General features: G+C 41.4%; 1 protein-coding gene across 2 annotated transcripts in view; it reads right to left on the bottom strand.

Annotated features, from left to right (window-relative positions):
- The window catches only part of Sec24a (SEC24 homolog A, COPII component), a 65,228-nt gene that overhangs the window by 8,716 nt on the left and 40,312 nt on the right, over positions 1–16,200 (bottom strand). For both annotated transcript variants that reach the window (XM_076578313.1, XM_076578314.1), the window contains 8 exons: positions 13,701–13,756; positions 12,431–12,637; positions 11,325–11,445; positions 9,536–9,694; positions 8,667–8,840; positions 6,245–6,355; positions 3,566–3,741; positions 1,682–1,819 (listed from right to left, as the gene is read on the bottom strand). In XM_076578313.1, the coding sequence (XP_076434428.1) occupies positions 1,682–1,819; positions 3,566–3,741; positions 6,245–6,355; positions 8,667–8,840; positions 9,536–9,694; positions 11,325–11,445; positions 12,431–12,637; positions 13,701–13,756 (1,142 nt within the window). The remainder of the gene's footprint in view (positions 1–1,681; positions 1,820–3,565; positions 3,742–6,244; positions 6,356–8,666; positions 8,841–9,535; positions 9,695–11,324; positions 11,446–12,430; positions 12,638–13,700; positions 13,757–16,200) is intronic.

The raw sequence follows: 16,200 nt of genomic DNA on the forward strand, positions 1-16,200 counted from the left end.
AGTTTTTTTTTTTTTTATGTGCACTGGTGTTTTGTCTGCATGCATGTCTGTGTGAGGGGGTCAGAAGCACTAGAACTGGACTTACAGACAGTTGTGAGCTGCCATGTGGGAGCTGGGAATTGAACCTGGGTCCTCTGGAAGAGCAGCCAGTGCTCTTAAGTTGCTGAGCCATCTCTCTAGACCCCCTTTTTTGTTTTTTGACCAGACTGTTAAGTCCAAGCTGGCTGCCAGCTTTCTATGTAGCTAAAGGTAACCTTGGACTTCTTTTTTGATCCTCCCACCTCCATATCCCAAGTGCTGGGATGGCAGGTATGAGCCATCACGATGGGTTTATGCAGGGCTCAATAGGGAACCCAGGCTTCATGCATGCTGGGTAAGCATTCTACCAACTGAGTACATCCTCAGCTCCAAGTTTTTGGTTTTGAGAGAGCCAGGCAGGCCTGGAACTCCCTTTATAGTTCAGGTTAGTCTTCAACTCCTGATCGACCATGCAAGTGTTAGGATTAGATATGTACCACCAAGCTTGGCTTTTTAACTATTATTAAAAGAAATAAATTCAATGAATATAATGCATAGTGAACAGATAAGTGACAGTCATGAATACAAACCAAATCTAGAATTTAGTTACTAATAATATACTAATTAATTTTCTCTTTTCTTTCTTTTTGAGATAAGGTCTCTCTATGAAGCCTGGTCTGTCCTGGATCATGCCACGTAGACCAGACTGGCTTTGAACTCATAGAGACTGCCTGCTTCTGCCTCTTGAGTGTTGGCATCAAAAGTATGCACTACTACTCCCAACAATTCTGTTTTCTTGAATTTTACAAATGAAATAATAGTTTTGTATTTACTTTAAAATGTTTCCGATTTTGTTTTCTGAGACAGGGTCTGTTTCCTGGCTGGTTCAAACGCATGTGTTCAAGTGGTCCTCCTGCTTCAGTCTCCCAAAGTCATTGAACTAGAGACATAAGCCACACATGCACGCGCTGTGTGTGTGTGTGTGTGTGTGTGTGTGTGTGTGTGTGTGTGTGTGTGTGTCTATCACCCAGCTAACTAGAAAATTAAACATTAGGGGAGATTGGCTAGGGTATGTAAGAATCTTCTGTGCTGGCTATCTTATGTCAACTTGGCACAGCCTAGTCATTCGAGAAGAGGGAACCTACTTAACCGAGAAAATGCCCCCACCAGATTGGCTTGTGGGACATTTTTCTCAATTAGTGAGTGATATGAGAGTAGCCCAGTTGTGGGCAGTGGTCTTGGGGTGTGTAAGAAAGCAGGCTGAGCAAACCAGTAAGCAGCACCCCTCCCTGGCCTTCCCATCAGTTCCTGCCTTGAGTTCCTGCTTTAACTTCTCTGCATGATGAACTACCAACTACTAGCTGAAATAAACCTTTTCCTTGTCAAGTTGCTTTTAGTCATTGTGTTTTAGCACAGCAACAGAAACTGAGACACCTTCTATAGCATATCTGTAACTTATCTTTAAGTCTAAAACTAGAGAAAGAGAATTGTCTTAGAAAACTTAAAGTCACCATTTTCAGGAACTTCCCTAAAAATCAAAGTTTCTGTATATTTACCTAGAAAAAAAAACAAAGAATTAAGTAACAAACTCTCACTTCCATACTGAATATAATTAGGCTTAACAATTTTCAGAAGAAGCCCCAGAACGAGGAGGTGATCTTACCTCATCAGAGAGGTTGTCAACTCTATACAAACTGGGGTGTGTTGTGAGCATAAGGTGAACCAAGGGCTGGTTTTTCACTTGACACATGGCAAAAATTCGTTCATCTAGACGTGCATTCGTCCCAGTCTGGAAAGACTTCTGTAACAAAACAAAAACCATACCCCCAATATTAAAAAAAGACAGGATTTTGTAAATGTCAGTTGCTCAAAGATCTTCAGTCGGAATTAGCAAATTTATCATAAAATATCCCTTGAAAATATCTTTTAAGAAGTCATGTACTAAAGTGTTCCAATTGGTGGAAAGGAGTAGAGGCAGGGAACAATGAGCCAAATGTGAGCAGAAAGCCTCTCAAGGCAGGCTCAGGTGAACGGAGGCATCTGCTGACACACTCGGGAAAACACTGACAGCGCGGCTTTCCCCTCACTGCACCTGACTCAGACTGTCACACGTCACTCACTGATGAGTGTGTGCTTGGTGTTCGTCTGTGCTCCCTGTCCCAAAGAACCCAGACCAGCTTTTTATGCCCAGGGTAACTGTACTCGTGGGGCTGTCCACTAATCAGCACGGGTTGAAAGCTGGAGGCCTGGGTAACTGTAATAGAGGCTTTGCTAGTACAGCATGAGAAAGAGTTTAGTGAGTTACTTCATCTGTAAATATCAAGTAATAGGAATCTGAGAGATAGCTCAGTGGTTAAGAGCACTGGCTGGTCTTGCAGAAGACCCAGATTAGGTTCCCAGCACACATATCACAGCTCACAACTATCCATAACCGCTCCAGAAGATCTGTTATCTTCTGACCTCCATAGGCTCGAGGTATACATTACATGCAAGCAAAACACCCAGGCATATAAAATAAAACAAAGTATAAAATAAATAATCACTGCATATATAGTTACAGGTGAAATAATTCACTAAAATCTTTTTCACTTATTTAGTGTCTATTACATACTAGGTGCTGGGACTAGAGAATAAAAAAATACAAAGATCTTTGTGTTCACGGTTTACTTCCTATAAAAGGAGAAATAAAATCGGGTGTAACATCTTGGGAGGCAGAGGCAGGTGGACCTCTGAGTTCAAGGCCCGCCTGGTCTACAGAGTGAGTTCCAGGACACTGAGGGCTACACAGTGACACCCTGTCTCAACAACAAAAAAAGGAAAACCATGAATAAGCAAACTCTGCGGTCAGTGATAACGGGCATGGAAAAATTAGAGGGGTGAGGAACGAAGGGTGTCACGGAGCTGTGAGATGGGGGCTGACAGGGCTGCATGTCACACAGGTGAGCTGGGGGGGAATCAAGTGACATTACAGCAAAGGCCTTTGAGAGAAGAGCCGGGTTGTAAAGACTTCTGGGACTTCCAGAACCTCAGGCATGCCGGGCAAGCCCAGGCACTCCCACTCATGCTGTGCTCACCCAGGCCTCTCCTGTCTCACTGATAACACTGTCCGTCATCCCCCCCACCCCCCCACCCCGACCAGTAAGTATCTCCATTCTTTCCACTCCTCGGTCTCTACCAACTGTCATTCTGCTCTTTGAGTCCGTGTGCTCGTTTCTAAGCTTCTGGTATGAGTGAGAACAAGCAGTACACACGTGGTCTCTTATACCAACAGCACAATTTCCAGTTCTTTCTTTGGAAAGCTAGTTATCATTTGAATTTGTGGTCACAACACCGAATCCTTGACAAGTGAGTTATCTCTTCCATGTGAGGCACTTGCATTAAATTATCCATAGATTTCTCTGGCTATAAATCCCCTCAATGCTCCAATAAATGATAGGGTTCCCATCCTCAGAAAATTTAACTGGTTTAAAGCTACTTACACAACATTTAGGATTTCAAGGAATAAACAGCTTTTTAACATTCTTACTGTGCTAGTCTGTCTTCTCACCTGTTTAAGGAGAGCCAACACGAAAAGTGGGAAGAGCCTCAAAGAGAAAGGAACCATGAGGCCTGGCTGCTGGCCACTCAGGACTGAAGAGCGGTAAGCTGAGAGAGAGTCGATGACAGCGTTCACCAAGGCATCCCGGGCATCACTCAGGCTGGCAGTCACTGACCTGTCAACAGCTAGTGAGGGAGAGTAGGGACAAGAAAGACACAGGACAGGAAGTCAGAGATTCTACTGGAAAGGACAAAGTAACAAAACAGATCTCTCTCTCTCTCTCTCTCTCTCTCTCTCTCTCTCTCTCTCTCTCTCTCTCTCTCTCACACACACACACACACACACACACACACACACACACACACACACACACACACTCACACACACACACTGGTTTGCAGGAGTCAGTTCTCTTTCCATCATGTGTGTGCATTCTTTTTCCATCATGTGAGTTCAGGGACTGAACTCAGGTAGTCAGGCTGGTTGGCAAATACCTTTACCTGTTCAAGACATCATGCTGCCCCAAAGAATCCCACCCCACCCCCCAAGTCAGGGTTTCTCTGTGCAACAGTTCTGGTTATCCTGGAACTCCATTTGTAGATCAGGCAGGCCTTGAACTCAGAGACCTGCCTGCCTCTCTCTCCCAGGTGTTGGGATTAAATGTATGCACCACCACGCATAATGACCCAATGAATTTTTTTCATAGCAGATTTAAGCAAGGTCATGAACATATGTTTAAAAGTAACATATGTTTAGTTTTTTTAATGTCAAATTTGATTCCAACTCTTTATAGCCAAATGCCTTGAAACCCCAGATGGGGTCATGTAGTTGAATGTTGGGGATTAAAAAAAAAAAATCTGGCACTAGCAAAAGGTTTTTGAAGTTAGAGCAAACAGAAGTTAATATAAACAACAAACTCAAGGTGTTTCTGGGAATGTTCAGCCATGTTGTACTGTGTGAAATTCGCTACAGCGGCCTCTACTCTGAACACACATCTGAACTACTGAGACCTGAGACCTCTGGGCTCAGACTCAGATCCTGTGTGTAATGGATGGCAGTGTTGTACAAAAACAGTTTTCTGCTCTTCTAAGACACAATAGTTTAATTAGGAAGAATGCACATTCAATACTTTTCTGTCCTGTCTCAACATATAAGTAGTTTTGGATTGTATTACATTATAATGTTTCATTTTTAAAAACTGTTGTTTGAGTTGCTGAGTTTCATAAAAAGTTGTTAAATGAGTTAATCTTTTTTTCCCCCTCAAGACAGGGTTTCTCTCTGTAGTTTTGGTTCCTATCCTGGATCTCGCTCTGTAGATCAGGCTGTCCTTGAACTCACAGAGATCTGCCTGGCTCTGCCCCCGAGTGCTGGGATTAAAGGCATGTGTCACCACTGCCTGGTCAAATGAGTTAATCTTGAGATTAGGACAGAATAATGGCCCTAAATATATTTTGGCTATTTTGTGTTATGTATTTATATATGAGGCAGTTCTCTAAGCATTGATGATAATAAAAACAAAATATAGATCAACTCCAAGAAATGCTGAAAATACTCCACATCCTAGATATTCAAGGTTTAATTCATGAAAAAATAGACAAGCACATCCATTTTATTAATATGCAATGTAGTAAATGGAGAAAGTATACATACCAAAAATTATTTTAAGGTTTCTTTATGATTCATCATCAATAAAAATGTGATCTGTATATGTATATCCCTATCCTACACTGTATACCTGGGGCTGCATAAAATATTCTTGAGTGCAAGGAGTCAGCTGTTAAGGTGCAGATGTTTAAGAAGCTCTGCTTCACAGTCCATTGCCATCTGTGATCAAGGCAGGGCTAAGAAAGCACTATCAGCCACCGTTCCAACAAGTGCTCATATAAGAAATGCCGTGTAAGGGGCTGCAGCGGTGGCTGTGCAGTTAGGAGCACTTACTACTTCTGCAAATGACCTGGGTTCAGTGCCCAGCACCTTTACATGCCAGCTTATAACCATCCTTAACTGGAGTTCTAGGAGCTCCAATGTCCTTTTCTGGCCTCCTCAAATACCAGGCATACAGGTATTCACAGACATACATGCCGGAAAAACACCCATACACAAAAAGTAAAAATAAAAATAATTCAAAAATCTTTAAAAAATAAAGGTTCAGAAGAAAATATAGAATTTAATTTTTTTATTTTTTATTTTTTAAAATTTATTTATTTATTTTTATTTTATGTACATTGGTATTCTGCCATGGATATTGGGTCCTCTGGAACTGGAATTACAGACAGTTGTGAGCTGCCATGTGGGTACTGGGAATTGAACTCAGGTCCTCTGGAAGAGCAGTCAGTGCTCTTAACCACTGAGCCATCTCTTCAGCCCCTAGAATTTTATTTTATTTAATTTATTTTTTGTTTGTTTGTTTAGTTTTTCGAGACAGGGTTTCTTTGTATAGCTTTGCACCTTTCCTGGAACTCACTCTGTAGCCCAGGTTGGCCTCGAACTCACAGAGATCCACCTGGTTCTGCCTCCCAAGTGTTGGGATTAAAAGCGTGCACCACGGCCACCCAGTGGACCTTTTCATTGAAAAAGACCTACACTCAAACATCGAAACATCTAAGGTAACAACTTTAGGTAAAACTAAAACATATGTATATGTTTAATGGTATGATGTAAATTATTTAAACAGATAACAATTCTTACCCATATTGGCCAATAATCCTGAAATTGCTTGAACATCAGCTCCAAGAAAGACTTCATTCAGGGTGGAAACTACTGGCAAACACAAAGTATGGACACGAATTCTTCTTTCACCTTTAGGGGAAAAACACAATAGCTATTTTCTTTTTAAAAAAGGTTATGTTAAAGTCACTTCTTTTTCCCATTAAAAAATTTTTATCGGATAAGTCAGAGGATAACATCTGTGAGTTGGCTCTCTCCCCATGGGCATCAGGGATCAAATTTATGTCATCAGGTTTGGTGACAGGCACCTTTACCTGCTAAGCCACCCTGCCAGCCCCTAAACTCATTCTTTTTGCACTTATGACCAAGAAGGTCACATAGAAAGCAGGGATAGCACCACAAAACATCAGAAAATATTTTCAGGTTTTATACTGTAATGATAAAACTCCTCTAAGTTATTACTAAACAGACAGCAGAAATTGTAGTTGAAGGCTGATAATATGCTAGCTTTCTCTCTCGTTCCCTCCTGAATAGGATCAAGACACAGCCCAGGCAGGCCTCCAACTCATAATCCTACTCTGTCAGCTTCCTGACTGCTAAGATTAGAGAGGCACACAACTATGCCTAACAAATTCCCTACCTTCTAAAAGTTTTATTTATTTTTCCTCATGTTTCTTTTTCTTTCTTTCTTTTTTATTTATTTTTTTATTTTTTGAGACAAGGTTTCTCTGTGTGGTTCTGGAGCCTGTCCAGGAACTCACTCTGTAGACTCACAGAGATCTGCCTGCCTCTGCCTCCTGAGTGCTGGGATTAAAGGCGTGCGCCATCGCCGCTGGCTCAGTCAATGAGCCACCTCTGCAGCAGCAATTTCATAAATATTAAAAAATATTTTTTAGAGTTATTTATTTTTTTGTGTATAAATATTTTACCTGCATGTATATATGTATACCATGTACATACCTGGTGCTCTCAGAGATCAGAGAGGGTATTAGATCTTCTGGAAATGGAGTTTTGGGTGGTTGTGAGCCACCATGTGGGTGTTGGGCATCAAACCCAGGGCCTCTGCAAGAGCAACAAGCTCTCTAAACTGCTGAGCCATCTCTCTTAGTCCCCAGGTTTATATCTATTTGTCTGGTTTGTTTTTTGAGACAGGGTCTCACTATGGAGCTCTGGCTGTTCTGGAATTCACTACTTAGATCAGGCTGAGCTTGGCGGTGGTGGCCCATGCCATTAATCCCAGCACTCAGGAGGCAGAGCCAGGGATCTCTGTGAGTTCAAGGCCAGCCTGGTCTACACAGTGAGAACCAGGACAGGCACCAAAACTACACAGAGAAACCCTGTCTGGAAAAACCAAAAAAAAAAAAAAAAAAAAAAAAGAAAAAAGAAAGAAGATACTCTCTCATTTTAAGACCACAGCACCTTAGCACCTTCCCTTTAGTAATCACCCACACCACCAATCTCAGACCGGGGTTGTTATTTTTGGTACTGAGTATTTAGTCCAGGATCTCACAATTTAGAGTGGCTGGTCAAGAAGGCCCCACATCTGATTGTCTCGGGGATTTTTAAAGATTTACTGTTATTTTTATTTGTGGGTGTGTATGTTACATGCCTGTGGGTGCCCACAGAAGCCAGAAGAAGGTGTAAGATCCCCTGGAGCGATAGGTAGTTGTAAACTGCCATAGGGACTGGGAACTGAAATTTGGGGCCTCTGGAAGAGCAGGAGCTATCTCTCCAGCTTAGAGAGAACTTTTTTTTTTCTCGGAGCTGAGGACCGAACCCAGGGCCTCTACCACTGAGCTAAATCCCCAACCCCAAGAGAATTTTTTTAACCAGAATGTCTGATCATAGACAAATATCTGTCACTGGGAGTAGTGGGTAGTGCAAGTGCATGTCTACAAAGCCAGTACTTGGGAACCAGAGGCAGGAGGAGCTCCAGTTTGTCTCCAGATAGCGATCTTGTCTTAAAAAAAAAAAAAAAAGAAGAAGAAGAAAGGGAAGGAAATGAAAAAGAAAAAAACTCACAAAGATCCACCACCTGCCTCTGCCTCCTGAGTGCTGGAGCAAAAAAAAAAAATTTTTTTTTTCTTTTAAAACAAAATGGTTTAGGAAAATAAAGACAAATCTTTTGACTACCAAAAACAGCAATAAGAATCTTTTCTTATCATTACAAATCATCTGTTGGAAGAAGAGAGTACCATAGGCCATAACGGACGCCAGCACACCCTATAGCTTACTCGATCTCACACTCTGTGCTTAGCTAACCATGCACTGTGTACTCACACATCTGTTGAGAGGGTGGAGGCAGAGGCAGGTGAATCTCTGAGCCTGAGGTTATTCTGGGCTACACAGCTAGTTAGGCCAGTCAGAGCAGAGCTAGAGTGAGACCTTGTCTCAGAAACAAGGGTATCATATTTCTGTGGGGATAATGCAATCAAAAGCATACCTTTACTTGACGTATATAAGAGTGCTGACTGGAAAGAGACTAGCTGAGTGTCGGCAAGCTTCTCTTCCACCGACATCTGCACGGCATACCCAGCATCTGGGTTGACATTGGGAAGAGACAGTAAGTCTGTAGAACGGACGAAGAAGTTCCCATGGAAAGTGTGAATGGAAAGACCTAGAAATAAGAAAGGATCACCATGACTGCTACGTGTTTACTTTTTCTTTATGCATTCTTTTACTTTTACTTCATAAATTTTCTTTGGAGATGTGGCCTCTTTAAAAAACAAAACAAAACTGAAATAACATACATAGCATAAAATTTACCATTTTAATGCACACAGTTCAGTAGTTTTAAATATATTCACAATATTCCCCATTTTTTAAAGATTCATTGTTATCCTTTTAAATTATGTGCACGTGTGTGTCTGTGTGGGTTTGTACACATGGCTGCTGAGCCATCTCTCTAGCCCCAATATTCCCTGTTTATAATGGTTTTTCCGTTAATTGCATATTGTACAATTTCACATCCTAAAACTCAGCAATGTACCTGTGCAGAGTAAATCCTGTGTGATACATATTTGTTTTTAACTTTATTTTAAACTGATGCTGAGTTCAGGCTACTTTTTTTAAAAAAAAAAATAATTTATTTAACTTTATTTTATGTACACTGGTGTGAAGGTGTCAGATCTCTTGGAACTAGAGTTACAGACAGTTGTGAGCTGCCATGTGAATGCTGGGAATTGAACTCAGGTCCTCTGGAGGAACAGCCAGTGTTCCTAACCCCTGAGCCATCTCTCCAGCCCATGATACCTATTTTTACTGTATTAAAAACAACATGGAGCCTCCTGAGAGAAATAAAAGTGTTCCCACCTTTGGTGCACCGGATCCTCATGACTGCCTCAAATCCAATCTTCCGAGTGAGGTATCTCTGTAGTTCCTTCTGGAATTTCTGCACTTGGACTGGGTTGTGCTGATGATGGTAAGAGGGGTAGTAATAAACACTGCCTGCTGAGTACCGAGAAATACAGCCTGCAAGAGAACACAAGCGCTTTTTACTCACCCTGTCATCCGTGTGTGTGTGTGTGTGTGTATGTGTGTGTGTGTGTGTGTGTAATCTATTATAGATATCTATATTACATATATTACAAGTTTCTTATTTTATTTTATTTATTTATTTATTATGTATACAGTGTTCTGCCTGCATGTCAGAAGAGGGCACCAAATCTCATTATAGATGGTTGTGAGCCGCCATGTGGGTACTGGGAATTGAACTCAGGACCTCTGGAAGAGCAGTAAGTGCTCTTAAATCACTGAGCCATCTCTCCAGTCCCTATTACAAATTTTTAAAGACTTAAATTGTTATTATTAAACTATGTGCAAGTATGTGTCGGATTTGTACACGTGGGTACAGGTACCTACAGAGGTCAGGGACATCAAATTCTCTGGAGCTGGAGTTATAGGTAGTTGTGAGCCACAATGTGGTGCTGGAAACATAACTTGAGTTATGTTATAGATCTCTCTCTCTCTCTCTCTCTCTCTACACACACACACACACACACACACACACACACACACACACACACACACAGGCCTTAGCCTCTCAATATACTCCTTAAAATAATAACTACTAATACTTCATATCAAAGTAACTGCACACATTTTTCTCTGACTTCTCAAGGTACCGTCAAAAAGAATATTCTGCTCCTTTATAATAGTGGTATAGCAAGCAATTTCTCTATTTCCCTTACATTAAGTTAAGAGTACAATGCCAATTGTAATGGTGCATGATTTTATTCCCAGTACTTGGGAGGCAGAGGCAAGTAGATCTCTGTGAGTTTGGGGCTGGCCGGGTCTACACATAGTGAGCTCCAGGACAGCCAGGGCTCTGTAGAGAGTCTCAAAAAAAAAAAAGAGAGTATCAGGTTTTAACAGATTAAACTGACATTACCAGGGTGGCCAGGCATGGTGGCACCTGCCGATGGTTCCAGCTACCCAAGGTTGGCTGGAGTGTGTTAGGGTAGGAGTGGGGATGATTACTAAGCAGAAGAGCAGAGACTACTTGCCAGGCATAGTAGCACACACCCTTAACCCCAGCACTCCGGAGACAGGCAGGTGGATCTGAGTTCCAGACCAGCCTGATCTGTACACAGAGTGGGTTCCAGGACAGCCAAGGCTACACTGAGAAATGCTGTCTCAGAAAAACAAAAACAAAAAATTTGGAGACCACCTTGGGTAACACAGCAAGACCCCATTTCAAAAACAGAACATTATAACAACATCATTTTTACGTTCTCTTAGAAAAACATTAAAAAATCTTGCTGCTGGGTGTGACAGAACAAGTCTGTAATTCCAGTGCTTGGGAGATGGCAGCAGGACAATCCAGAGTTCAAGGTCATCCTTGGACCCAGAGGAAGTTCAAAGTCACCTTGGGCTACCTGAGACCTGGTCTCAAAAAAGAGAAAGAGAGAAAGAGAGAGAGAAAGAGAGAAAGAGAGAAAGAGAGAAAGAGAGAAAGAGAGAAAGAGAGAAAGAGAGAAAGAGAGAAAGAAAGAAAGAAAGAAAGAAAGAAAGAAAGAAAGAAAGAAAGAAAGAAAGAAAGAAAGAAAGAAAAAGAAAGAGAGAGAAAGAGAGAAAGAGAGAAAGAAACGCAAGAACATACCTAGAGAAGCCAAATCAGAATACTGCCCACTGAGAAGGAATAAGTCAACAGCTGCCTGCTGGCCAGAACAGTCCAAGGCTAATTTCTTATAGAAGTCAGTGGATGGTGTCAGATGTATTTCCTATTAATTGTAGAATAGAAAGAGAAAATTTTAAATTCATCAAAAAAAAGTAAATATACACTTAGGTATACCACAGTGTTAAAGCACTTTCTGAGGGCTTATATTTATTCTGTTTACTATTAAAAAGAAATATTAAAAGAAAAAAGAAGAAAAGGAAAACCTCTAGTACATTAATTTTGTAATAGACAAAGGTAATTACTATTTTAACTTTAGCCTACTAAATGTACCAAATGCTGGGGACATGCTAACAATTCATACATGGCATGCATGTAGTCCTTTCCACTACCCTAAGAGGTGAGCATCAGCATCTTCTCTTCATACACAAAGAAACAGAAGGATGTAATGAATCAGTTACTGAGGTCTAACCTCTATCTAACAGGCAGCAGAATGTAGGCTGTCTGGCCAGGAATGACATAGGAACTATGTGGTAGACCTGTTTTCTCTTATCTTTTGGGAAATGCAAATTCCTAACACACACACACAGAGCTCAAAAGCAACCCCCGGCTCTTAGTTTTTGGTTTTTCAAGACAGGGTTTTACTGTAGAGCTCTGGCTGCCTGGAACTCACTCTGTAGACCAGGCTAGCCTCAAACTCAGAGATCCACCTGCCTCTGCTTCCTGAATGCTGGGACTAAAGGTGTGCACCACCACCTCCAAGCTATTATGACCACTTCTAATGGTCATTTTGGTTCCATTTTGTCCCTAGCAAATGTATTCTCTTAGTCTTCCAGACTTTCTCATCAAAACCAGGTTGGACTTCTAAAAGCCTAAGATGTTAAAGATAATATAATAAAGCACAGATGCATCAGGCAGGTAGAGAAAATAATAAAATAGTTATATGGACGTAACAGTGAAACCCTTTATTCATTACCTACAGCCCCTCCTCCTCACAGTCAAACAATTAATAAACAAACCAATGGAAAACAAGCTCTTAGGTCAAAGAGATAGCATCAGCACAGACCAGGCTATACCCCTGGTGGTCTAACCTTAGCAGATGACCTTTGGTTGGGTTCCTCTCGTGGTTTCAGGGCTCCCACACCAAGAGTTGGGAGTTGTGTTTGGAAAACAGACATTCGACCGCCAGTTGGTGACATCAACTTAAATGCAGCCTGAAGTGCAGGACCCAAGGCACTCTGGGTCTCCAGTGTCTTAGAAAACATCTGTGGCAAACTTTTCAGTAAATCTTGGACAAGCTTGTGAAATAAAGCAAGAAAACTAAAAAATGTTACAATTAAATTTTTTTCACAATAAATCATTATCTAATACAACAGACAGGACACTGAATCATGATGATGGTCAGAGAATCTACGGACACTACAAGAAACAATGAAGTCGGTCAATGACAAGAAAGCCATTTTAAGTAAACATTATAAATTGGCAAGCAAGACATTCAAACTGGGGCCTTACAGTTCTTGCACATGCAATAGTCCAGCAAGACTGTAAGTCCAGAATATATGCAAAAGAACCATCACAATTTAGAAATTTATCTATTTTAATGCCATGAAACATGGCTTTCTCCATCACCTTTACATACTTTATTCTCTTGAGTTTAACTCTTGCCTGTTGCAAAATCTAAGATATCCAGTAACAATGCCAACTAGTAGTATTACTATAAAAGAAAAACAAAGTCAAAACCAACTGCCTATTTAAGTTAGGTTGTACAGATAAAAGAGAATTAATGGGGAAAAATACTTTGTGCTATAGCACTGCCCCCACTGACAAAGTGGGGAGCACAGCCTTGCTAGGTGAGTGTTATCCTACGCCATATATGCAGGTACAGGGTAGACAACATCCCCCCTTCAGACACATTCTGTTCACCTCTCACTGTATTATGTCATGGCAATTTCCAGGCAGGTAATAAGAGATTCTTCTGAACTGACCCAATGACACTCTGTGAATCAGAAAAGCAAAAGCACTGAGAGCAGCCTGGCTATGTGCTTCCGTGCAGTGCCCAGCAGCCTTCTTTCAGCATCCCTCCCTCTGCCCATACGGCCTGCAGGCCAGGCCTCCTCGGTGCTCTTCCTTCTGGAAGAGCCTTGTCTTCCGCTCCACTACCGAGAATCCGCTGCCTTAGACTAAGAAGCGATCAGTACAAGACTGATCTCAAGAACTGTCCATCTAATGAACTTAAACTAAGAGTAGATACAAAATGCTACATAGCCTAAAGAAATCAAAGAAAAGCTAAATTTAAAGTTCATTTCAGAAATATGCATTCAGTGTTCAATTCAATATGGCAGGAAGGGAAGTATGCCTTACCTCTTTACTTTCATTTAAGTTTACTAGCAGGTTCTCTGGCATGGGTATAAAAACATCTGGAAGAATAAAGAAGCATTCATTTTATTATTTATTTATCTTTTTTATTGTTATTGTTTTTTGAGATAGGATTACACTGTGTAGGCCCTGGCTGCTCTGAAACTTTTAATGTAGACCGTTTGACCAGGAACTCACAAGAGATCTACCTGCCTCTGCCTCCCAAGTGCTAGGATTAGTGGTGTGTGGTTACTACACTTGTTAAAGACACTTTTTTAATATTAGAAAGACAGCTATGGGATTGGAGAGATGGCTCAGTGGTTAAGACCACTAGCAGCTCTTCTAGAGGACCCAGGTTTAGTTCCCAGCATCCATATGGCTCACAACCATCTGTAATTCCAGTTCCAGAGGATCCAATACTACCTTCTGACTTCTGCAGACACTAGCTAACAGAACATACAAGTATGCTTTGTTTTTTGTTGTTGTTGTTGTTTTTTTTTTTTTTTTTTTTTTTTTTTTTTTTCCGAGACAAGGTCTCACTATGTAGCTCTGGCTATCCTGGAACTCACTCTGTAGACCAGGCTGGCCTTAAACTCACAGAGAACCACCTGCCTCTACCTCCTGAGTGCTGGGATTAAAGGCGTGCACTACTACACCCAGCAAGAATGCTTTGTTTTTATCTGAAATAATAGTTTACTAATATATTCACTTGGAAGGCTGATGCTTCTTCATAAAGGAATTCCAAACCGGGGCCCTACTGATGGGACTACAAACGCAGGTGAACCACAAGGTGCTCTCAACACTCTAGGTGAGCCTTGGAATACTTATTCCTTCATTTACTCATTTGCTGGGCTGGCTCTGTTGTTTTGTTTTTAATTTTTAATGTGCATGTGCTGTATATGCCAGTGCATAGGGGAGCCAGAAGACAGCCTTGATCGAGTAGCATCTTCAGAAATACCATCCACTTCCTGAGACAAGATCTTTCATTGGTCTGGAGCTCACCAGGTAGGCTAGACTGGGGGCCAGCGAGGCCCAGGGATCTGTTGAGTGTCTTTCAAGCACACCACATGTCTGACATTTTTAAGTTGGCTCTGGAGGTGGAACTTGGATCCATGGGGCTTGCAAGGCTAGCACTTTACTGAGAGAGCTCTCCTTAGGCCCTCATTGAGTTTGGAGACAGGATCTGACTGTGTAGTGCAAACTGACTTGGATCACCTTTCTGCTTCTGTCTCTCTAATGCTGAGATCACAGATGCGCACTACCATGTTCGGCTTATGAAACCCTGTTAAAAGAAAAACTCCTGCTCAAGGCCTAGGGCGCATGAGACCTTGTCTGAAAACAAAAATCTTTTACTTCATTATTACTTTTAGAACCTTCATTCAAATCCTTACTTTTTGATAAGTAAATACAGAAACTGATTTCTTTAAAAATAATTTTCCGTGCACCTATATTTTCTTCCTAGTTTGATTCCATCTAAGAAAAGGAATTTAGGGCTGGAGAGATGGCTCAGAGGTTAAGAGCACTGGCTATTCTTCCAAAGGTCCTGAGTTCAATTCCCAGCAACCACATGGTGGCTCACAACCATCTGTAATAAGATCTGGTGCCCTCTTCTGGCCTGCAGGCATACATGCAGGCAGAATGCTGTATACATAATAAATACATAAATCTTAAAAAAAAAAAGGAATTTAATTCCTAAGAAAAACAAATTTTAAATGTACTTTCCACTTTGAATTCATTATTAGGGTTGGATATAAGGCTCAGTGGTTGCTGCTCTTCCAGAGGAAACTAGTTCAAATCCCAGCACCCATGTCAGGAGCTCACAACTGTCTGTAACTCCAGCCTCAGGGGATACAATGCCCTCTTCTAGCCCCTGCAGACATCAGCAGACACAGGGACACACACACATAGATAATAAATTTTTAAAAATTCATTGACAGGTATATAATTACCGGTATTTTCTCTCGGCCATGGGCTGTTTTCTGTACACCATAGAGTATTCCCTGATGACCTGTGCCTTGTACATGTGAAGTGAGCTCTCTTACTACTCAGTCACATCCCTAGCCACAAATATTCATGGAGACCGGGCTTTACTATAGAACATTTCAAGCTGGTCTCAAATTCAGCAATACCTCCCAAAGGCTGGTATTACAGGCATATGCTACCATACACATCAAAAAAAAATTTTTTTTTGCTTTTGAGACAAGGTCTCACATATTCCAGGCTGCAGTTGAATTCACTATGTAGCTGAGGATGAATTTGAACATGGACTTCTGCCTTTTTTTTTTTTTTTGGAGACAGGGCTTCACTGTGTAGCCCCAGCTGGCCTGGAACTTGGTTTGTAGACCAAGCTGAACTGGCCTTGAACTCACAATGATCCAGCTGTCTCTGCCTTCCAAATGCTGGGTTGCCTCTGAGTGGTAAGTGCTGGGATTAATTATGTATTTTTGTTTTTCCCTCTTCCTGCCTGTGTTTGGGTGTTGTTTATAGGAAGCCATTGCCAATCCAA

This window comes from Peromyscus maniculatus, chromosome 8 (genome assembly GCF_049852395.1).
Source record: "Peromyscus maniculatus bairdii isolate BWxNUB_F1_BW_parent chromosome 8, HU_Pman_BW_mat_3.1, whole genome shotgun sequence".
Classification (NCBI taxonomy): domain Eukaryota; kingdom Metazoa; phylum Chordata; class Mammalia; order Rodentia; family Cricetidae; genus Peromyscus; species Peromyscus maniculatus.